The sequence below is a fragment of the Microcaecilia unicolor genome, chromosome 8 (assembly GCF_901765095.1).
Source record: "Microcaecilia unicolor chromosome 8, aMicUni1.1, whole genome shotgun sequence".
Taxonomy (NCBI): Eukaryota; Metazoa; Chordata; class Amphibia; order Gymnophiona; family Siphonopidae; genus Microcaecilia; species Microcaecilia unicolor.
In genome coordinates, this window is record NC_044038.1 from 176,829,712 (window position 1) to 176,848,077 (window position 18,366).

Genomic DNA, 18,366 nt, shown 5'->3' on the forward strand with positions numbered 1-18,366 from the left:
TCCACATGTGCTTTATGATGAAGACAACTGACCATTTTAGTAGCCACCTTCTGGACTGACTACATTCTATTTATATCCTTTTTAAGGTGCGGTCTCCAGAACCATATTCCAAATGAGGTCTCACTGACTATAACGGCACTATCACCTCTTTTTTTCCTGCTGGCCATTCCTCTCTCATCTGGCTTTTGTGTCTTGCCTTTTCTACCTGTTTGGCCACCTTAACGTCATCAGATATGACTGAGAGAAAAGAAAACACTGCAAACATCCATTTTTATTTAAATGTCATGAATTGAAGTTTTAGCTCCTGAATTCTCATAACATATCCAATATGTCATATCAACCGTATATACTGAGAAACTAAATGGTTTCACATTCTGGCAAATGTAGTTATAACTGTTGTGCAGCAAGGGGATCCCCTATTGGTCAACCAGAGAATTACAAATGCCTCTTCTTTCTATGTACATCATGCTTTGTAACCTTATGTTCCTGCACAGACATTGAGCTTGGTGGATCCCACCTGTAGGTTGGTGGTACCAACCTTTCAGCAATCAAGGCTTTTTCAATGATTGGACCTTGTGAATGGAATCATTTACCACTGGCACTGCGACAACCTCAAACTGCCGCTTCTTTCTAGAAGTTATTGAAGCATCACCTTTTGCAATGCTTTGTGCTTTAAGGAAGGACTGGATGCACCTTTGTGATTTTTGTGTTGATTTGTTTGCCTATTTGGCTGGGTATGTGCATGTGATATATTTGTTGGTGTTTTCTTATGCATGTGTTTTGCACCCTACCTTGGATAAAGATGTATTATTTATAAACTATCTACATGTAAATGTAGTTTTAATATAACTACAGGAAATTAAAGAGTGATAGTTTTGATGTAAAGGAAAATACTCTCATATTAACATCCTGCCCCTTGACATAAATACATACTATGAATAGGGATCTAACTTTTTCTAAAAAGTGGAAATAGTTCCTAGACAGAACAGCTTCCTTCCGCAGATTATTGAAGACCCATCTTTTCGAAAAAATTTACGGAAAGAAACAAAACACATAAAGGCCACACTTAATGTTCACTAATGCATCATACATTCACCTCTGAATTCTCATTCCCGTAATATCACATCTCTCATACCTTTACTCACAGAAAGATATATACCATATATCCTCATGCCTTTTTATCGCCCTCCAAGCTCCCAGTGTTTCCTTCCAAAGTTTCAATGTTTATGTTCCATTGTTACATTCCCTAACGACACCTCAACTGTTTCGCATAACTCTGCACAATGTAATCCATAACCAATCTGTAACAAATTGTATTTCTAACATTTAACTCGTATTGTAAGCCACACTAAACCCGCAAAAAGGTGGGAAAATGTGAGATACAAATGCAATAAATAAATAAATAACCTTTAGAAAACTCCTGGCTTCTTGATTCTTTTTTCCAACACATTTTGCTATTTACAGTATTAATTTCAACAGTCGGTGCTGTAGATTCAAAATCCAGGACTGGCATTAACTCTTCCTGAAGAAACGCCAGATCAGTACACTTCTATCCCTCGATCTGTCTGCCGCTTTTGATTTAGTTGACCCTCATATCCTTCTTTCTATACCGCCTCCAGTCTATTGGCATCTCAGGAACAGTTCTAAAATGGTTTGCATTATATCTAGATAATCATTAGTATACAGCATTTCATGATAATTGTCTTTCCACTTCATTCAGCCCAGACTGTTCCCCACACTATTCAATGTATTCCCCTGACCCCTCTACTGATCTTAGTGTATTAGGCAACAGGCCTTACTGCATATGTCTATGTGTAAAACTCCATTATACAAACATTCAAATTAAGAAAATATGAATATCTATATGCAAAGGCCGAAAAAAAAAAAAAGACCAGGACCTTATATCATCACCGAGAGCCCACCAACACCTCTCACCAAGGCGCAGAGCGAAAGTAACTGAATAAGCACATCCCATTCCCCCCTCCTTCTCCTGTCACCATGACCTGTCTCTGCACCGACCCGGAAGCACTACCCACCCGCTGCCTAATCTAACCTACGACCTGCCCGATCCCCAGTCACCAACCAATCACGCAGTCCACCGCGCTCTTCTCTGTTCAAGTCGAAGCATCTCCCCTCAGCCAATCAGAAGACGGTAGCCGGCGACTGACCTGGACGGGTGCAATAACTGACGTCTCTCTTGTCCAATGGAGTCTGGGGTCCGTCAGCCCGCGCTGTGGGCGGGATTTGGTGTCGTTACTGTTCCCGTAATGGCGGAGAGGGGGGATGCCGAGTCGGAACGGTACAATAACGAGCTGAGGTGAGCGCCAGACCCCGGAGGCCCGTGTTTGGAGGGACGGGTGACGGGGAGCCGCGGAGGCTGGAGCCGGCCGCGTGGCGAAGGCAGGGGGTGAGTCCGGGGAGCGCTGCGGCCTGCACCGTTGTTATGGCTTCGCGGTCCCCGGCTGCCTCCCGGTCTCTCCCTCTCCCGCCCAGAGCCGAGTCTGCGCGTACTCATGTGATTCCGAGCCTTTCCGCGGAGGAGGAGTGTCGTTGTGCACGTTCTACCCAACTTCGGTAGCGCTGGGTTTACTTTAGGAGATGTTAGAGATGCCGAGTGTCGCTCGTTAGCAGCGAGTCACCCATGTGAGGAGAATCATTAGGGTTCTGACGCGCTTCCAGCCCCCTTTTCCCGCTTCGGGGGACTGATCCTGAGCTGTCCTCACTTAGGAGGGGCGAAGTGAAGAAACCTAAGTGACCCTACCGAATACGAATAAACACGAGCACAGCTCCCATCTCCGAAAGGACTGTACTGTGAAAGTTGCGCATCTACTTTTTAACCCCCGCCGAATAGACGGCCTGTTTTCAGCCTGCCGATCTGTGTTTTAGTTACTTGGACACGTCCCGTGGAAGACAGGCTTCGTGGAATTTGCTCACACAGGGAAATGTAATTTTGTGTTGCTTCTTTCACCTGCCAAGCAGTCTGACGTTTAAATGTGTTTATGATTCTAACCAGGGGTGTAGCCAGACCTCAGGGTGGGAGGGGGCCAGAACCTGAGGTTGGGGGCACATTTTGAGTGCCCCAGCCCCTGCCCGCCATGCCATTCTTCACCCCTCCCCCACCACGTCACCCCCTCAGAAACAAATACCTTTGCTAGCGGGGGTCCCCAACCCCCCGCTAGCCGAAGCCTTCTTCAGTGCGGTCTCTGGCGCAGCTGCATTCGCTGCCTGCCCCCTGCTCTTCTTTCTCTTTGCTCCTCTTGTGCACACTGATGCTCAGCGGTCTCCGGCGGGGACCCCCGTCAGCTAAACCAACAGCCTGGATGAAATTTGTGGGGGCCCAGGCCCCAGTGGCCCCCCCGTAGCTACGCCCCTGATTCTAACACGGAAGTGCTGTCTGAAAAAATTCACTCTAATGCAGTAAATCTCACTGTTTGGGACAGTCCTCAATGGGCTCTAACCCACGCGCGACAGGCAGAGTAGCTTCAGGTTAATTGTACAGCGCTGCGTAACCCTAGTAGCGCTTTAGAAATGTTAAGTAGTAGTAGTAGGTTTGGAATCCTTCCATCTCTGGCTCATACATCCGAAATTCTCAAAATGAATTGAAGGCTCACAACTAACCCAGTCTGGATAAAAGATACTCTACATGCAGTGGAAACTAAAATTGAAACTGTAGCACCTAGTTCAGATGATCTGGGACTGTCTGATAACTCTCTGGGTTAGTGGATTTTCTCATATCTGCTGTGACTTCTACCCTCGTCTTTTTAGCTGTTCCCAGGGCTAAGGAGTACCTTTTCATTTCACTTATTAAAAAAAAAATGTATGTGCCGCATTATGTCACAATCATGTACTAAGGGGCATACAGCAAAAGACATATGTGATAAAAACATATTTACACAACAAATATATAAACAAAACAATAAAAATATACTGCACATTACTTAACCCTCCCACATATTGCAAAATATAAAATAAAAAAAATTGCAAGCACCTTTTGATCTTCTAGTCTGTTCCAGATACGCTTTTCATTCCTTTATACATTTCTGAAATATAAAATAACCAGTTTCAAATTGCAAAACAATAGACCAGCTAGAGCAAATGCTATAGAAACTGATAAAATTTCCAGTTTCTTGGTACTAGCTGGTTAGAAAGCAACCAAGGACTCATACAAATGCAATGTCTTTTTCAAATGTGTGGGACCATCTTCCAACAGAATCTTAATATAATAAATGTAAAACCACTTCGTTTGTATCACAGAATGGCACCCAAACTAGAGAATGAAATGGGGACGAAGTTTATTCCTGTCCCCACCCCATCTCCGCAGGAGTCTCCATCCCTGCCAGTTCTGTCCTCATCTGAAGAAGCCTCGAACATTTATGATTTTATATTTAAATCTTTTTATTAAAGTGTAGAAAGGAACAATGTGCTGTGCAACTGTTGTTTATAAATCACAAATAGAAAACAATAATAATGAGCAACTATAATAACCCCACCACCACCCTCTACTCTTCCAACCCCAACAATATCTGACTTCTACTTCCCCAAGGAATCCTAATCCACCCTGTTAAAATGTCAAGGGGTACAAAATACAACCCATTTTGTATGCTCTAGTGAGGGAGAAATGCCCTAAGAAGCACTGTTATTTTTTAATTTGTGGATGAATAATAAGGTATCAGTCTGAGGATTCGGTCTATTTCTCCTGTCTTCCACAGTCCTTCCTGCAATAGAAAATGTCTTCTCAGAAGATGTGCTGGTAGCTGGAGTGTACAGGATCCCCCATGCAAATTTTGTCAGTTGTGGCCAGCACTTTTGCTTGTTTTTCCAAAAAATGAAAACATCGCCTGCATCACTTGAACATAAATAACCGTCCAATTCATTAACAACCTTCAAAGTAGAGAATGACATGAGGACAAAGTTTGTTCCCATCCCCAAAGGCTCTGTCCCCACCTCGTCCCCTCAGGCTCTGTCCCTGTCCCCCATCCCATGGTTACCGCTGGTCACTGTCCACTTCAACTCAACCAATGTAACTGTATCTTACAGCTTGTCAATGATCATATTCCATTATTGGTTATAATTCATGTATTTAGATTTGATTTCCGGCTTTTGGCTATTCGCAAGGCACTGTTTACACTGTCATTTACTAATTCCTGTTCTTAGTGAACACTTGGCATTCGTGAATAGGGTTGTGCCTTTAACCTGCATGTGTGTTTATTTAAAAAATTTAATTTGCCTTTCTAAAGCCACCTCAAGAAGAGTTACAGACTTGTTTAGTAAGTAGATCATTTCTCCAGAGGGTGGGGGGAAGGGGAGGGATTTTGAATTTAGCGTATGCCTTGTTTAGTAGTAGCTTAGTTATGACCAGGTACAGTAGATATTTTCCTGTTTTCAGATTGCTTACAGACTGTTTGCACCTGAGACAGTGGAGGGTTAAATGATTTGCCCAAGATCACAAAGAACTACAGTGGGATACAATCAAAGGGTTAAGTAGAAGGCATTGCAGTTTACCTATTATGTATGTTTGGTCCTGCTTTATGCAGTTGAATTTGTTTACTAATAATGTGCACTTAATAGCATTGGTGTATGCATTGCTAACACAGTAACACATTGTACATCTAGCCCTAAGTTTGTACTTCAGGAAATAGAGGGTGACATGACTTGCCCAAGGTTAGAAGGAATGAGGTTTGAACTGTTGTGCTCATTTCATGGCCTTATCCACTTGACCATTTGGAATTAATATTTATTTGGTGGTAATAGGTTTCCTTTCAGTATTCACATTAAAGCTATTAGAAAATCATAATAGCATCCACAATATAGTAACTGCACTTTACAGAATATGATGTTTTCCACTTCTTTTATTGCCAGAACGTATGATACTGTGAGGTTCATTTTCAAAGCACTTAGATTTCCAAAGTTCTATAGTAACGTATAGAACTTTGTAAGTCTAAATACTTTGAAAATACGCCTCTGTGTGTGTGTTTTTGTTCTTATTTTTTTAAAATCATGATTACAGATAAACTTCTTAAGCCTTCTGTGACACGGTGCTTAGGAGTCTCTAGCATTATCTTCTTTGGTGTAATAAAGTCAATGATGGTGGCAGAATGGCCAATCTAGTCTTCCCAGTAAGGCAGTGGTTCCCAAACCCTCAGCCAACCAGCCCTCCCATCTTGCTTTGCTGCTGGAAGTCAGTCCTATACCACCCCTTGGGACAGCTGATGTCTTCCAGCACCACTTGCTGTTAAGGAGTTTGGGCAGTGTGGCGCCTTTACACTCATGCCGGTTGTAGAGAGACAGTGATGGTTGTGGCAAACTGGAGGACATAGGTTAGGGTTGAGTGATCTGTTGCTTTGTATTTAAGCCTTTTTTGTTCGCAAAGATTTTAATTTACCAGTCTGGGATGCATAAAAAGAACCAAAGCTGGCAGCAGTATTGGCTTTAGTACTTCTGGCATTTGTGGCAACAACTGCAGACTACAGATGTGCAGTCATTTGAAACAACATATGACATAACCTGTGTCATTCCAGATCATTTAAACAATGGGTCTGTAAAAAATTGGGGGATTTTTTGTTGTCAGTAGCACACAGTATTTCTATACTGCATGTCCTATTTATAAAAATGGTGTGTGATGATAATAAAAAGGGTACCTGAAATGAAGCACTTACTAATTCAAAACAAAGTAAACAGGAAACCCCCCCCCCCCCCCCCCCAAAAATGATACAGAAATTCAAACACCAACATTTCCACTTCATATCCCTGCTATGTACACTTTAGTGTTGCCTGAAATATTGGTCATTTTGATAGTTCAGCACTGCCTTTAGTGCAGAGTTCCTTTTGGCCTCTCTGGATTATCAGACTAAAGTCCCTGATATAATGTTCTGAAAAATAAAGATTTTTTTTCAACAATTTTTTAAATATGCACAACATTTTAAATATTTTCACAGCATTCCAATAGAAATATTTTCAGCTATGTCTAATATTTGGAATATCAGTAGAGCAAAAGTAACTGTAAAGTCTTTCCTTTGATAATGTTTTATGTATAATTTATTTTATTAAGATTTACTGCTTCTTTGATGAAATTCACCCAATATTGATTTATTATAAACTAGTAAAAAAGCCCCGTTTCTGATGCAAATGAAACGGGGGCTAGCAATGTTTTCTTCTGTGTGCATGTGGGAGTGTGTGTGTCCCTGCCCTCTGGCCTCTCTCCCCTCCCCCCTCTGAGTCCTTCACTGTTACAGAGCCAGCGATTTGATTTCGTGCTCTGCTGTTTTCCTTCACTGACTGTGTTACAGAGAGGGCGGGGCAGACACTCATAGGGAAACCGGATATCTCGCCCCCTTCACACTTCCGGCTGGAGGCTTCATAGAACGTTGGTGTTGCTTTTTATCTAGAGAGATGTAAACTGGGCATAGGCAATTTACAATTATAGTTATGGAGACATGATAGACTTTGATGGAAATAAATATTATTGAACTCATTTTATTGTTCTGAAAGTGCTTTATTTCTAGCCCTGTATATGAAAATGTGAATTGTCTAGTGGAACTTTTTTCTTGTAGAATGGCTCAGCAGCAAGCATTGAGGTTTCGTGGCCCAGCTCCGCCGCCAAATGCTGTTATGAGAGGACCACCGCCCCTCATGCGCCCACCTCCTCCATTTGGCATGATGCGAGGTCCTCCACCACCACCTCGGCCGCCATTTGGACGTCCTCCTTTTGATCCCAGCATGCCTCCAATACCACCCCCTGGGGGGATACCTCCACCCTTAGGACCTCCTCATCTGCAGGTATAATGTTCAGTGCTGTTTATCTTGATGAGGCACATGTTAACATAATGGACATATTAAACTAAAATATATATTATGAAGTTAAGGACAGCATTCTGAGGAGGAGGAGCTGTAGAATTTTTTTTTTTCTAATATACCATCTGCAAGCCCAAAAGCTCTCAAAATGGTGTGCAATCAGGTACAGTAGCGAAAGCAATGACTCACACCTAATCAGAAGCTGAGGTTATGGATATTATTTATTGTAAAAGAATGTGAACACAGCTATAGAAAACTTTTTACGTGAATCAGTGCTGTGCTTGTTTGAAAATTCCTAGCTAGTTCCTTGCAGGTGTAAACAGCTCCAGTTCTGAACTTAGTTTTAAATCACTTCTGTACTGATAATTTTAGCTGATCTCAGGGATGTTTCTTGCTATATAAACATCTGTCTATCAGTATTTTAGTCCTGCTAGAATAGTGGATTATTACTTTATGCCAAGCATATTAAAGCATATTTTCTTCAGGGTTTTTTGTTCTATTAAAATACATTAGCATAAAATGAGACTTAAATTCTTCACATCTTATTTAAAGATTCATTGGAACAGTTTTCTGCAAAAGTAGCATGGTAAGAAATCGGATGATATCTTGTCTTTTTGCTAATGAAATTATTTACAGAGACCACCATTTATGCCACCACCCTTAAGTACCATGCCGCCTCCGCCTGGAATGTTATTTCCTCCAGGGATGCCTCCAGTTGCTTCTCCTACAGCTCCAACTCCAACTTCAACTCCAGCTCCAACCCCTACCCCAACACCAACTCCGGCTCCAACTCCAGCTCCTGCTCCAGTGCCTGCACCAACATTGCCACCTAATGAAGAGATCTGGGTAGAGAACAAAACGCCAGATGGCAAGGTAAAAATTCACTTACAGTGTATCCCTCTAAGGAACTTCCTATACCAATATATCTAAGTAGCATTTCCAAACTGTCCCTTGTGGTATGTGTTCTATCGTTATGCAATTGCATGTTTAAAATTTTTTTTTTACCCAAATCACCATTAATCTGCTTGTTTAGTAAAGTATTTATATAAATGGACCTCGGCCTGGGTGCTAGCGCGTGCAGTCGATTTCAAATGCCGCTACAGCTTCCTCAATGTCATCACCGGTCCTTAAAACTTTTTTAAATTTTACTTATCTTGTATTATTCACCACGTGATCTATGTTTCGTTTACCTTACTTAAATAAGGGCTACAATAAATTTTAATAAGTTTAAATAAAGCGACTTACAGTGGTGGAAATAAGTATTTGATCCCTTGCTGATTTTGTAAGTTTGCCCACTGACAAAGACATGAGCAGCCCATAATTGAAGGGTAGGTTATTGGTAACAGTGAGAGATAGCACATCACAAATTAAATCCGGAAAATCACATTGTGGAAAGTATATGAATTTATTTGCATTCTGCAGAGGGAAATAAGTATTTGATCCCTCTGGCAAACAAGACCTAATACTTGGTGGCAAAACCCTTGTTGGCAAGCACAGCGGTCAGACGTCTTCTGTAGTTGATGATGAGGTTTGCACACATGTCAGGAGGAATTTTGGTCCACTCCTCTTTGCAGATCATCTCTAAATCATTAAGAGTTCTGGGCTGTCGCTTGGCAACTCGCAGCTTCAGCTCCCTCCATAAGTTTTCAATGGGATTAAGGTCTGGTGACTGGCTAGGCCACTCCATGACCCTAATGTGCTTCTTCCTGAGCCACTCCTTTGTTGCCTTGGCTGTATGTTTTGGGTCATTGTCGTGCTGGAAGACCCAGCCACGACCCATTTTTAAGGCCCTGGCGGAGGGAAGGAGGTTGTCACTCAGAATTGTACGGTACATGGCCCCATCCATTCTCCCATTGATGCGGTGAAGTAGTCCTGTGCCCTTAGCAGAGAAACACCCCCAAAACATAACATTTCCACCTCCATGCTTGACAGTGGGGACGGTGTTCTTTGGGTCATAGGCAGCATTTCTCTTCCTCCAAACACGGCGAGTTGAGTTCATGCCAAAGAGCTCAATTTTTGTCTCATCTGACCACAGCACCTTCTCCCAATCACTCTCGGCATCATCCAGGTGTTCACTGGCAAACTTCAGACGGGCCGTCACATGTGCCTTCCGGAGCAGGGGGACCTTGCGGGCACTGCAAGATTGCAATCCGTTATGTCGTAATGTGTTACCAATGGTTTTCGTGGTGACAGTGGTCCCAGCTGCCTTGAGATCATTGACAAGTTCCCCCCTTGTAGTTGTAGGCTGATTTCTAACCTTCCTCATGATCAAGGATACCCCACGAGGTGAGATTTTGCGTGGAGCCCCAGATCTTTGTCGATTGACAGTCATTTTGTACTTCTTCCATTTTCTTACTATGGCACCAACAGTTGTCTCCTTCTCGCCCAGCGTCTTACTGATGGTTTTGTAGCCCATTCCAGCCTTGTGCAGGTGTATGATCTTGTCCCTGACATCCTTAGACAGCTCCTTGCTCTTGGCCATTTTGTAGAGGTTAGAGTCTGACTGATTCACTGAGTCTGTGGACAGGTGTCTTTCATACAGGTGACCATTGCCGACAGCTGTCTGTCATGCAGGTAACGAGTTGATTTGGAGCATCTACCTGGTCTGAAGGGGCCAGATCTCTTACTGGTTGGTGGGGGATCAAATACTTATTTCCCTCTGCAGAATGCAAATAAATTCATATACTTTCCACAATGTGATTTTCCGGATTTAATTTGTGATGTGCTATCTCTCACTGTTACCAATAACCTACCCTTCAATTATGGGCTGCTCATGTCTTTGTCAGTGGGCAAACTTACAAAATCAGCAAGGGATCAAATACTTATTTCCACCACTGTAGCTCATATTTAGTAGCGTCGGCTGCAGAGCTACATAAAAATTTTTAAAGTAAATTTTGGATATCCAGTAGATATTAAATTGGTGCTTAAATGAGGGTTCTTAACAAAAGACAAAAAAGTTTTAAAAAGTTTTTTTTTTACACTTTTTCACTTATCAGCTCACACCTCACACCTTGGCTGATAAATTACTTTTGCTAAGCTGACGCTAAAAAGACTATGGGGGGATGTCCTTGAGACAGCCCGGTATAGGGCGAAACATGCATGTCGGGCAGTGAACCACTGGTCCGGCAAGATTAAAGATTGCTTAAAAGATAAGTTTTGTAAAAATCTAAAATTGAATGAAAATCATAGAAATTGATATCGATAGATGAACCAGTGAAGAGGTTGATGTTTATAGATCGCTAAAACTTTGAAATGGTTGGCGATCAACATCACTGAGGTTCATGGGAAAAACGGAGGTGTGAGCTGATAAGTGAAAAAGTGTAAAAAAAACTTTTAAAAACGTTTTTGAACTTTTTGTCTTTTGTTAAGAACGCTCATTTAAGCACCAGTTTAATATCTACTGGATATCCAAAATTTATTTTGATGTTATTCTGAGGTTCCAGTTTGACTAATTATATACTGCCTGAATATTTAACATAACATTTTTAGACATTACTACCAAAATGTTTTCAGATTGTTCACAAAGGGCTCGGTTCTTACTTTTTTGGTTGATAATGATCCCCACAACTAAAGGGTTTTTATATACCCTATAAAATTGAACTGACCATTGAGATCATGTAGTATAGCTTTACTGTTATATTCTTCTATACTGTTTTAGTGCTATTTAATTTGTAGCGTCAGCACCAGATCAGTTCAGGAACTTGTGGGTTATTTGTCCATCGACCAGCAGGTGGGGATAGAGTATACAGAATTGTGCTATGCCTTATTAGGGAAATGGGAATAGGATTTGATATACCACCTTTCTGTGGTTTTTGCAACTACATTCACATATATGGGTTCTTATTTGTACATGTTTCAATGGAGGGTTAAGTGACTTGCCCAGAGTGACAAGGAGCTGCAGTGGGAATTGAATCCAGTTCACCAGGATCAGAGTTTGCTGCACTAATCACTAGGCTACTCCTCGTGCAGCTCAAAAAGTTCAGCATTCTTTCTCCAGCAGGTGGTAGGTGAGTGGCTGTGTGGCTCCTGCAGTGCAGAACCTTATGGGCCCCTGAATCAATTGGTGACTGGTACTAGTTGAGCTGGGGGAAGGATTTTTCTGCATTAGTATTAATCCTGTGGTAATACCTGGTGGTGCCAGGTCTCTTCCTCCCACCTCACCTCTGAATTACCTCTATTTCATTCTTTCAACTCAGCAGTGCATTTCTGTGTAAACCGGTCAGGTAATTTCTACATTCCTCATCAACCCTCCAGACCGGTCAAGACGCTTGGGTTATGCTCGCCTACCAGCAGAGGGAGACTGAGAAAATACGTCTTGACCGGTCTGGAGGGTCTAGAGGAAAGAAAATTAGCAGGTAAGGCCTAATTTCACCTTCTCTTACAGTTCCCTGGTGGGGAGACTCTGAATGCAATTTCTGCTGCTCCTTGTACTATGGGTGCATTTTCTCAGATAGCTCCTGCACGTGTTGTAGCCTGTTAACTTTTATGTTGGCTCGTGCAGAAAGCTTTAAGTACTGAGGCTGTCTCATGTAAAATAAGCAAGCACCAGGACAGCAGGGATGATCCATGGGGAAGGTACCTCATCTTTGGGGCTTTAGTTCCCTGCCTCGCTCCTGGACCAACATCTGTGATCCTTCTCACACTTCTCATACTGCGGCTGCTCGGCCATTTTGAATAAGAGCAGTGATATAGTTTCTCTCGTCATACAGCACACTGTTTTTTCCTCACACACAGCACTTCTCAGCAGAGAGAAACTTTCTTCTGAGTATTTCCTAGGTTTTTTCACCAGATTTTATTTTATCTCTTCATCCAGCTTATTTACTTAAAAAAAAAAATAATCAGCTTCAAGGTTCTGCTTAAACTGTTTCAAATTTTTCTGACTCTGCTCCTTCTAAGAGAGTCAGGTTGGTGCAAGGGGAAAAAAATCAATAGTAGGCCACTTCACTCCTTGGGTCCTTTTCATCATTCCCCTCCATTGGCTTCTAAGCCTTCTTAGATATTTGATTTTGTATTGATTTATTGATTTGATATCCCACTTAGGGTTTTAAATGGTTTACAGTAAAAAAAAAAAAACCCAATTCAATAAAACAATTAGAATAATACAAAAATGTTAGATATGAATTTTAACCCCCCCCCCCCCCCCCAGACTTCTCTTTATATTTTAAAAGCAACCAGAAGTGTTCATAAGAAGCCAAGGGCGCTGTTTACAAAGGTGCTGTGGCAAAGTGGTGAATTTTCTAGCATATGAATTATAAGAATGAAGTGTATTTCTGTAGTTTGGCCAGCAGGTGGTGCATGTTTTATGTTTAAAGCTGTTACAGAGAAATGATTGTTCCTTCTTTAGTATTACATAGAGAGGAAGTAACGTGCAGTGATGTGGCTAGCTACTTTTAAAAAATGTTGTTCTGTGCTCTGATTTGGCCCAGGAGCTCAAATTCAGTCTGGAAATGCTGGAATTTTCTTCAGTCTCAGTTTGGAAGTAGAGAGAGAGAGACCTTTTTACTGAGACCCTGTGACTAGTTATATTCTGTAACCTGTGAGCAGCTATATTTCCTGTACTTCCCAGGCACTATCCAGGTAGTGATAAAATGTTTAGTTAGTTTTAGAATTGACCCTTATTCAGTTACCGTGGAGGACTCTCTAGGTGGTGATGGATAGTCGAGGACCTCGAGCATCTCGGCCCTCGGCTCATCCACAGAGACCACGGGGAAGGGAATGCAGATAGACATATTCCTGACGAAGGAGGCAAAGGAGAGGCTCTCAGGTGGCGAGAGCTTCCTCTCCGGTGAAGGAGTGGGGTCGGAGGGAAGGCCCACAGACTCCTCTGAGGAGAAATATCTGGGGTCCTCCTCCTCCCCCCACGAGGCCTCTTCCTCGGTGTCGGACATGAGCTCCTGTAGCTCAGACCTCAACCGGGCCCGGCTCGACTTCGAGGCACCGAGTCCTCGGTGGCGTCATCGAGCTGTGGACTCCCGCGCCGGCAGGGATGAAGCTCCCTCCATCGACGTCAACGGGGACTCCACCTGCGTGGCGGTCAAGACCGGCACCACAAGCGGCGTCGGCGTCGAAGGCCTCGGCACCAGGCTAGAGCACGCCGACGCCTCCATCAACAGCGCCAGCACAGTCTGGCGCATCAGCCCTTCCAGGATCCCCGGAAGGATGGCTCGGATGCACTCGTCAAGGCCCGCTGTCGGGAAAGGCGAGGGGGCCGGTAGAGGTGCCGGTGCCGGAATCTGCTCGGGTCCAGGAGACGGCACCGAAGTGCTGGTGCCCTGACGTAGCGATACCTCTACCACCGAGGGGGAACGCTCCTCCCGGCGCTGCCGCTTCCTCGGCATCCAGTCATCTCTGGAGCCGGTAGCCACATGCACCGTGGGCGACCGATGACGATGCTTTATAGCCTTTTTCCGGTGCCCGTCATCGGCGCTCGGCGGTACCGAAGAGGAGGAGGTAGATCCCCCTTGGCCTCGAGGGATCGGGTCCAACAGGGTTCGGTCCCGAGGACCCTGGTTAGAGGGAGTGACCGGGGCCGATTGCCCACGCGGCCGCTCACCCCTGCCATCTCCGGAAGACCGGAGGGCCAACGGGACCTGTGCTCCTGGGGTCGGTGCCGTCGGTGCCGATTTCATGGACATCGGTACCGAAGATCCGGCCGTCGACACCGATGCCGTCGAAGTCGACGTCGAGGGGCCGGCGCATGTTCCGAAAAGACGGTCCCAAAGAACTTGCCTTGCCACCTGTGTCCGTTTCCGTAAACCGAGGCACTGGAGGCACCAAGCGTGAGTGTCGGTCTGCGAGATATGCCGGCCGCAGCGACCACACTTCTTAAATCCACTCGGGACCTTCGAGGACATCGACGGAAAAATCGCGTCGGCGAAGTCAAAGTCGTCGATGGTGGCGGTAAAAATCACACCTCAAAAAATAAATCGACCACGCGGCCACAAGGCCGCAACGAGGCGCCCCCGCTAAAAGTACGAGGGGAAAAACAAAGTTTTCTTTTTTTTTTTTTTAGAACAAAAGAAAACAATGAAAGAAAACAACAAAGAAAACTCGCGTCAAAGGCGCGGTCCGGTTTCCGGGGCTGACAGAGAGAGAGACGAATACGGCTCTCTCCAGCGCGGAAAAGAAAAGACTGAGCGGGAACGGTCGCGCACAGGCGGGAAGACGGCCGCGCATGCGTGGTGGGCGTGCCCTGCGTGCGGGACCGCCCGCAAAGTTTTTGTTCCGGTTGGTGGGGGCTGCCGTTGACGTAAACCCAGTCGTGAGAACAAGAAGCCTGCTTGTCCTCGGAGAAAATACTTTACGGTCATCCCCTTCTGCAAAAGGGATCTCACCTTCCTCTAGAAATTTAAACCATTTTTCATTAAGTCACACTTGATAAAGATCATACATGCTCTGGTCACCAGCAGGCTAGACTACTGTAATTTTCTATTTCAAGGCTAACTCATGTCAATCTGACAAGACGTCAGCTAGTGCAAAATATAGCGGCATGTTTGGTAACTGTAAAGAAAAAGCTTATTTCTCCAGTTCTAGCAGAAACACACTAGCTGCCCATTCCAGCAAGGATTACTTTCAAGTTGTTATGCCTTGTTTACAAGGCCTTTTGTATTGGGCGCGCACAAATCTCTCTCAGACGAGCTACATAAACCAGTGTCTCAACGTTTATGGCACTAGTCTCGGCATTTCCTTCCTCAGCTTCCTTCACCAAGTTGAATAAAATTGATCTCAACTAAAAAGAGTCTTTTGTTATGTGGAATCTTTCCTGTGGCGCTCTTTACCAGCAGAAATCAGTATTATTTCAATTACATTGGCTTTCATATTAAAGACTTGGGGCCCTCTTTACAAATGTGTGCTAGCGTTTTTAGCATGCACTAAAATTTAGTGTATGCTCTAAAAAGCTAGCGCACCCATCATGAAACGCCTAGCCACTCACCTGGGGATAACCCTGCGGCCAATTCCCTAGCTCAGTTCAGTTCCGCCTGCACCTGCGCATGTTCTTTACACTAGCAGCCTCCTCCCACTGACTGGGTCCCAACTGCCTCTGGGCAAGTCTCCTGCTCTCAAGTTATCGACGGTGATTTCTAGGTGATTGAGGCCACACTCCCAGTGGTCCTACAGTTCCTAGAAAGCACTCACAGACCCAAAACACAAACACCAGGATTCTTAGTCAGGCCAGACAAGCAGAGTCAATAAACTAAAAAAGGTTGTCATAAAAAATATTGAACTATAAAAACAGATGGAAAACAACAGGTAACTGAATAAGGGTCAATTCTAAAACTAACTAAACATTTTATCACTACCTGGATAGTGCCTGGGAAGTACAGGAAATATAGCTGCTCACAGGTTACAGAATATAACTAGTTGCACAATGTCCTCAAAGAGACACTGCTTCGGAACTGGTTGAGACCTTTATCTAACCCCACCATCCCCAAGAAAGCGGATTCCCAATACAGGATCCACTCAGACCCAGAGTTAATGCGGCCTCAATTGCCTCATGACTCGGCGGTCGTGGACTGTGCTCTCAAGAGGGCACGGAGTTCGAGGGATACCGCCTTGGCACCCCCGGGGCGGGAGTCTCGCACTCTGGACTCGTTTGGGAGGAAGGCCTACCAATCTTCAATGCTCGTGACCCGTATCCAGTCCTACCAGCTCTACACGAGCATACACATGCGGAATAATGTGAAGCAACTGGCGGACCTGGTCGACAAGCTCCCCCCGGAGCAGTCCAGGCCTTTTCAGGAGGTGGTCAGGCAGCTGAAGGCATGCAGAAAGTTCCTGTCCAGGGGTATATATGACACCTGTGATGTGGCATCTCGTGCTGCGGCCCAAGGTATAGTGATGCGCAGGCTGTCATGGCTGCGTGCCTCTGACCTGGAAAACCGCACCCAGCAGCGGCTGGCCGATGTCTCTTGCCGGGGGGATAATATTTTTGGTGAGAAGGTCGAGCAGTTGGTGGACCAACTACACCAGTGGGAAACCGCTCTCGACAAGCTCTCCCACCGGGCGCCTTCAGCATCCACCTCAGCAGGTGGACGTTTTTCCCGGGCCAGGCAGGCTGCGCCCTACGCCTACAACAAGCGTAGGTACACCCAGCCGGCCCGAAGGCCTCATCAGGCACAGGGACAGTCCCAGCGCGCTCGTTCCCGTCAACAGCGTGCGCCTAAGCAGCCCCCGGCGCCTCCACAGCAAAAACCGGGGACGGGTTTTTGACTGGATCCATGGGAACATAGCCGCCATCAAAGTGTCCGTACCGGACGATCTGCCAGTCGGGGGGGAGGTTAAAACTTTTTCACCAAAGGTGGCCTCTAATAACCTCCGACCAGTGGGTTCTCCAAATAGTGCGGTGCGGATACGCCCGGAATTTGGCCTCCCCTCCACCAAATTGTCCTCCGGGAGCCCAATCCTTCAGCTCCCATCACAAGCAGGTACTTGCAGAGGAACTCTCCGCCCTTCTCAGCGCCAATGCGGTCGAGCCCGTGCCACCCGTGCAGGAAGGGCAGGGATTCTATTCCAGGTACTTCCTTGTGGAAAAGAAAACAGGGGGGATGCGCCCCATCCTAGACCTGAGAGGCCTGAACAAATACCTGGTCAAAGAGAAGTTCAGGATGCTTTCCTTGGGCACCCTTCTACCAATGATTCAGAAAAATGATTGGCTATGTTCCCTGGATTTAAAGGACGCATACACTCACATCCCGATACTGCCAGCTCACAGACAGTATCTCAGATTCCGCCTGGGGACACGGCACTTTCAGTATTGTATGCTGCCCTTTGGGCTCGCCTCTGCCCCACGGGTGTTCACGAAGTGCCTCGTGGTGGTCGTGGCGTATCTACGCAAGCTGGGAGTGCAAGTGTGCCCATATCTCGACGATTGGCTGGTCAAGAACACCTCGGAGGCAGGAGCTCTCCGGTCCATGCAGTGCACTATTCACCTCCTGGAGCTGCTGGGGTTTGTGATAAATTACCCAAAGTCCCATCTCCAGCCAGTCCAATCTCTGGAATTCATAGGAGCTCTGCTGAATTCACAGACAGCTCAGGCCTTTCTTCCCGAAGCGAGGGCCCACAACCTCCTGTCCCTCGCTTCCCAGACCAGAGCGTCTCAGCAGGTCACAGCTCGGCAGATGTTGAGACTCCTAGGTCATATGGCCTCCACAGTTCATGTGACTCCCATGGCTCGTCTTCACATGAGATCTGCTCAATGGACCCTAGCTTCCCAGTGGTGCCAGGCTACCGGGAATCTAGAAGATGTCATCCGCCTGTCCCTCAGTTGCCGCAATTCGCTGCACTGGTGGACACTTCGGACCAATTTGACCCTGGGACGTCCATTCCAAATTCCGCAGCCCACGAAAGTGCTGACGACGGATGCATCTCGCCTGGGGTGGGGAGCTCATGTCGATGGGCTTCACACCCAGGGACTGTGGTCCCTCCAGGAACAAGATCTTCAGATCAACCTCCTGGAGCTCCGAGCAGTCTGGAACGCACTGAAGGCCTTCAGAGATCGGCTGTCCTATCAAATTATCCAAATTCGGACAGACAATCAGGTTGCAATGTATTACATCAACAAGCAGGGGGGCACCG

The 18,366-nt window shown here is 45.4% G+C and overlaps 1 protein-coding gene across 1 annotated transcript in view; it reads left to right on the top strand.

Moving 5' to 3' along the window:
• Positions 1 to 2,219: 2,219 nt before the first annotated feature.
• The window catches only part of TCERG1 (transcription elongation regulator 1), a 161,292-nt gene continuing 145,145 nt past the window's right edge, over positions 2,220 to 18,366 (top strand). The window contains 3 exon segments of the mRNA XM_030212887.1: positions 2,220 to 2,317; positions 7,551 to 7,776; positions 8,428 to 8,664. Coding sequence (XP_030068747.1) covers positions 2,268 to 2,317; positions 7,551 to 7,776; positions 8,428 to 8,664 — 513 coding nt within the window. The 5' untranslated portion in view covers positions 2,220 to 2,267.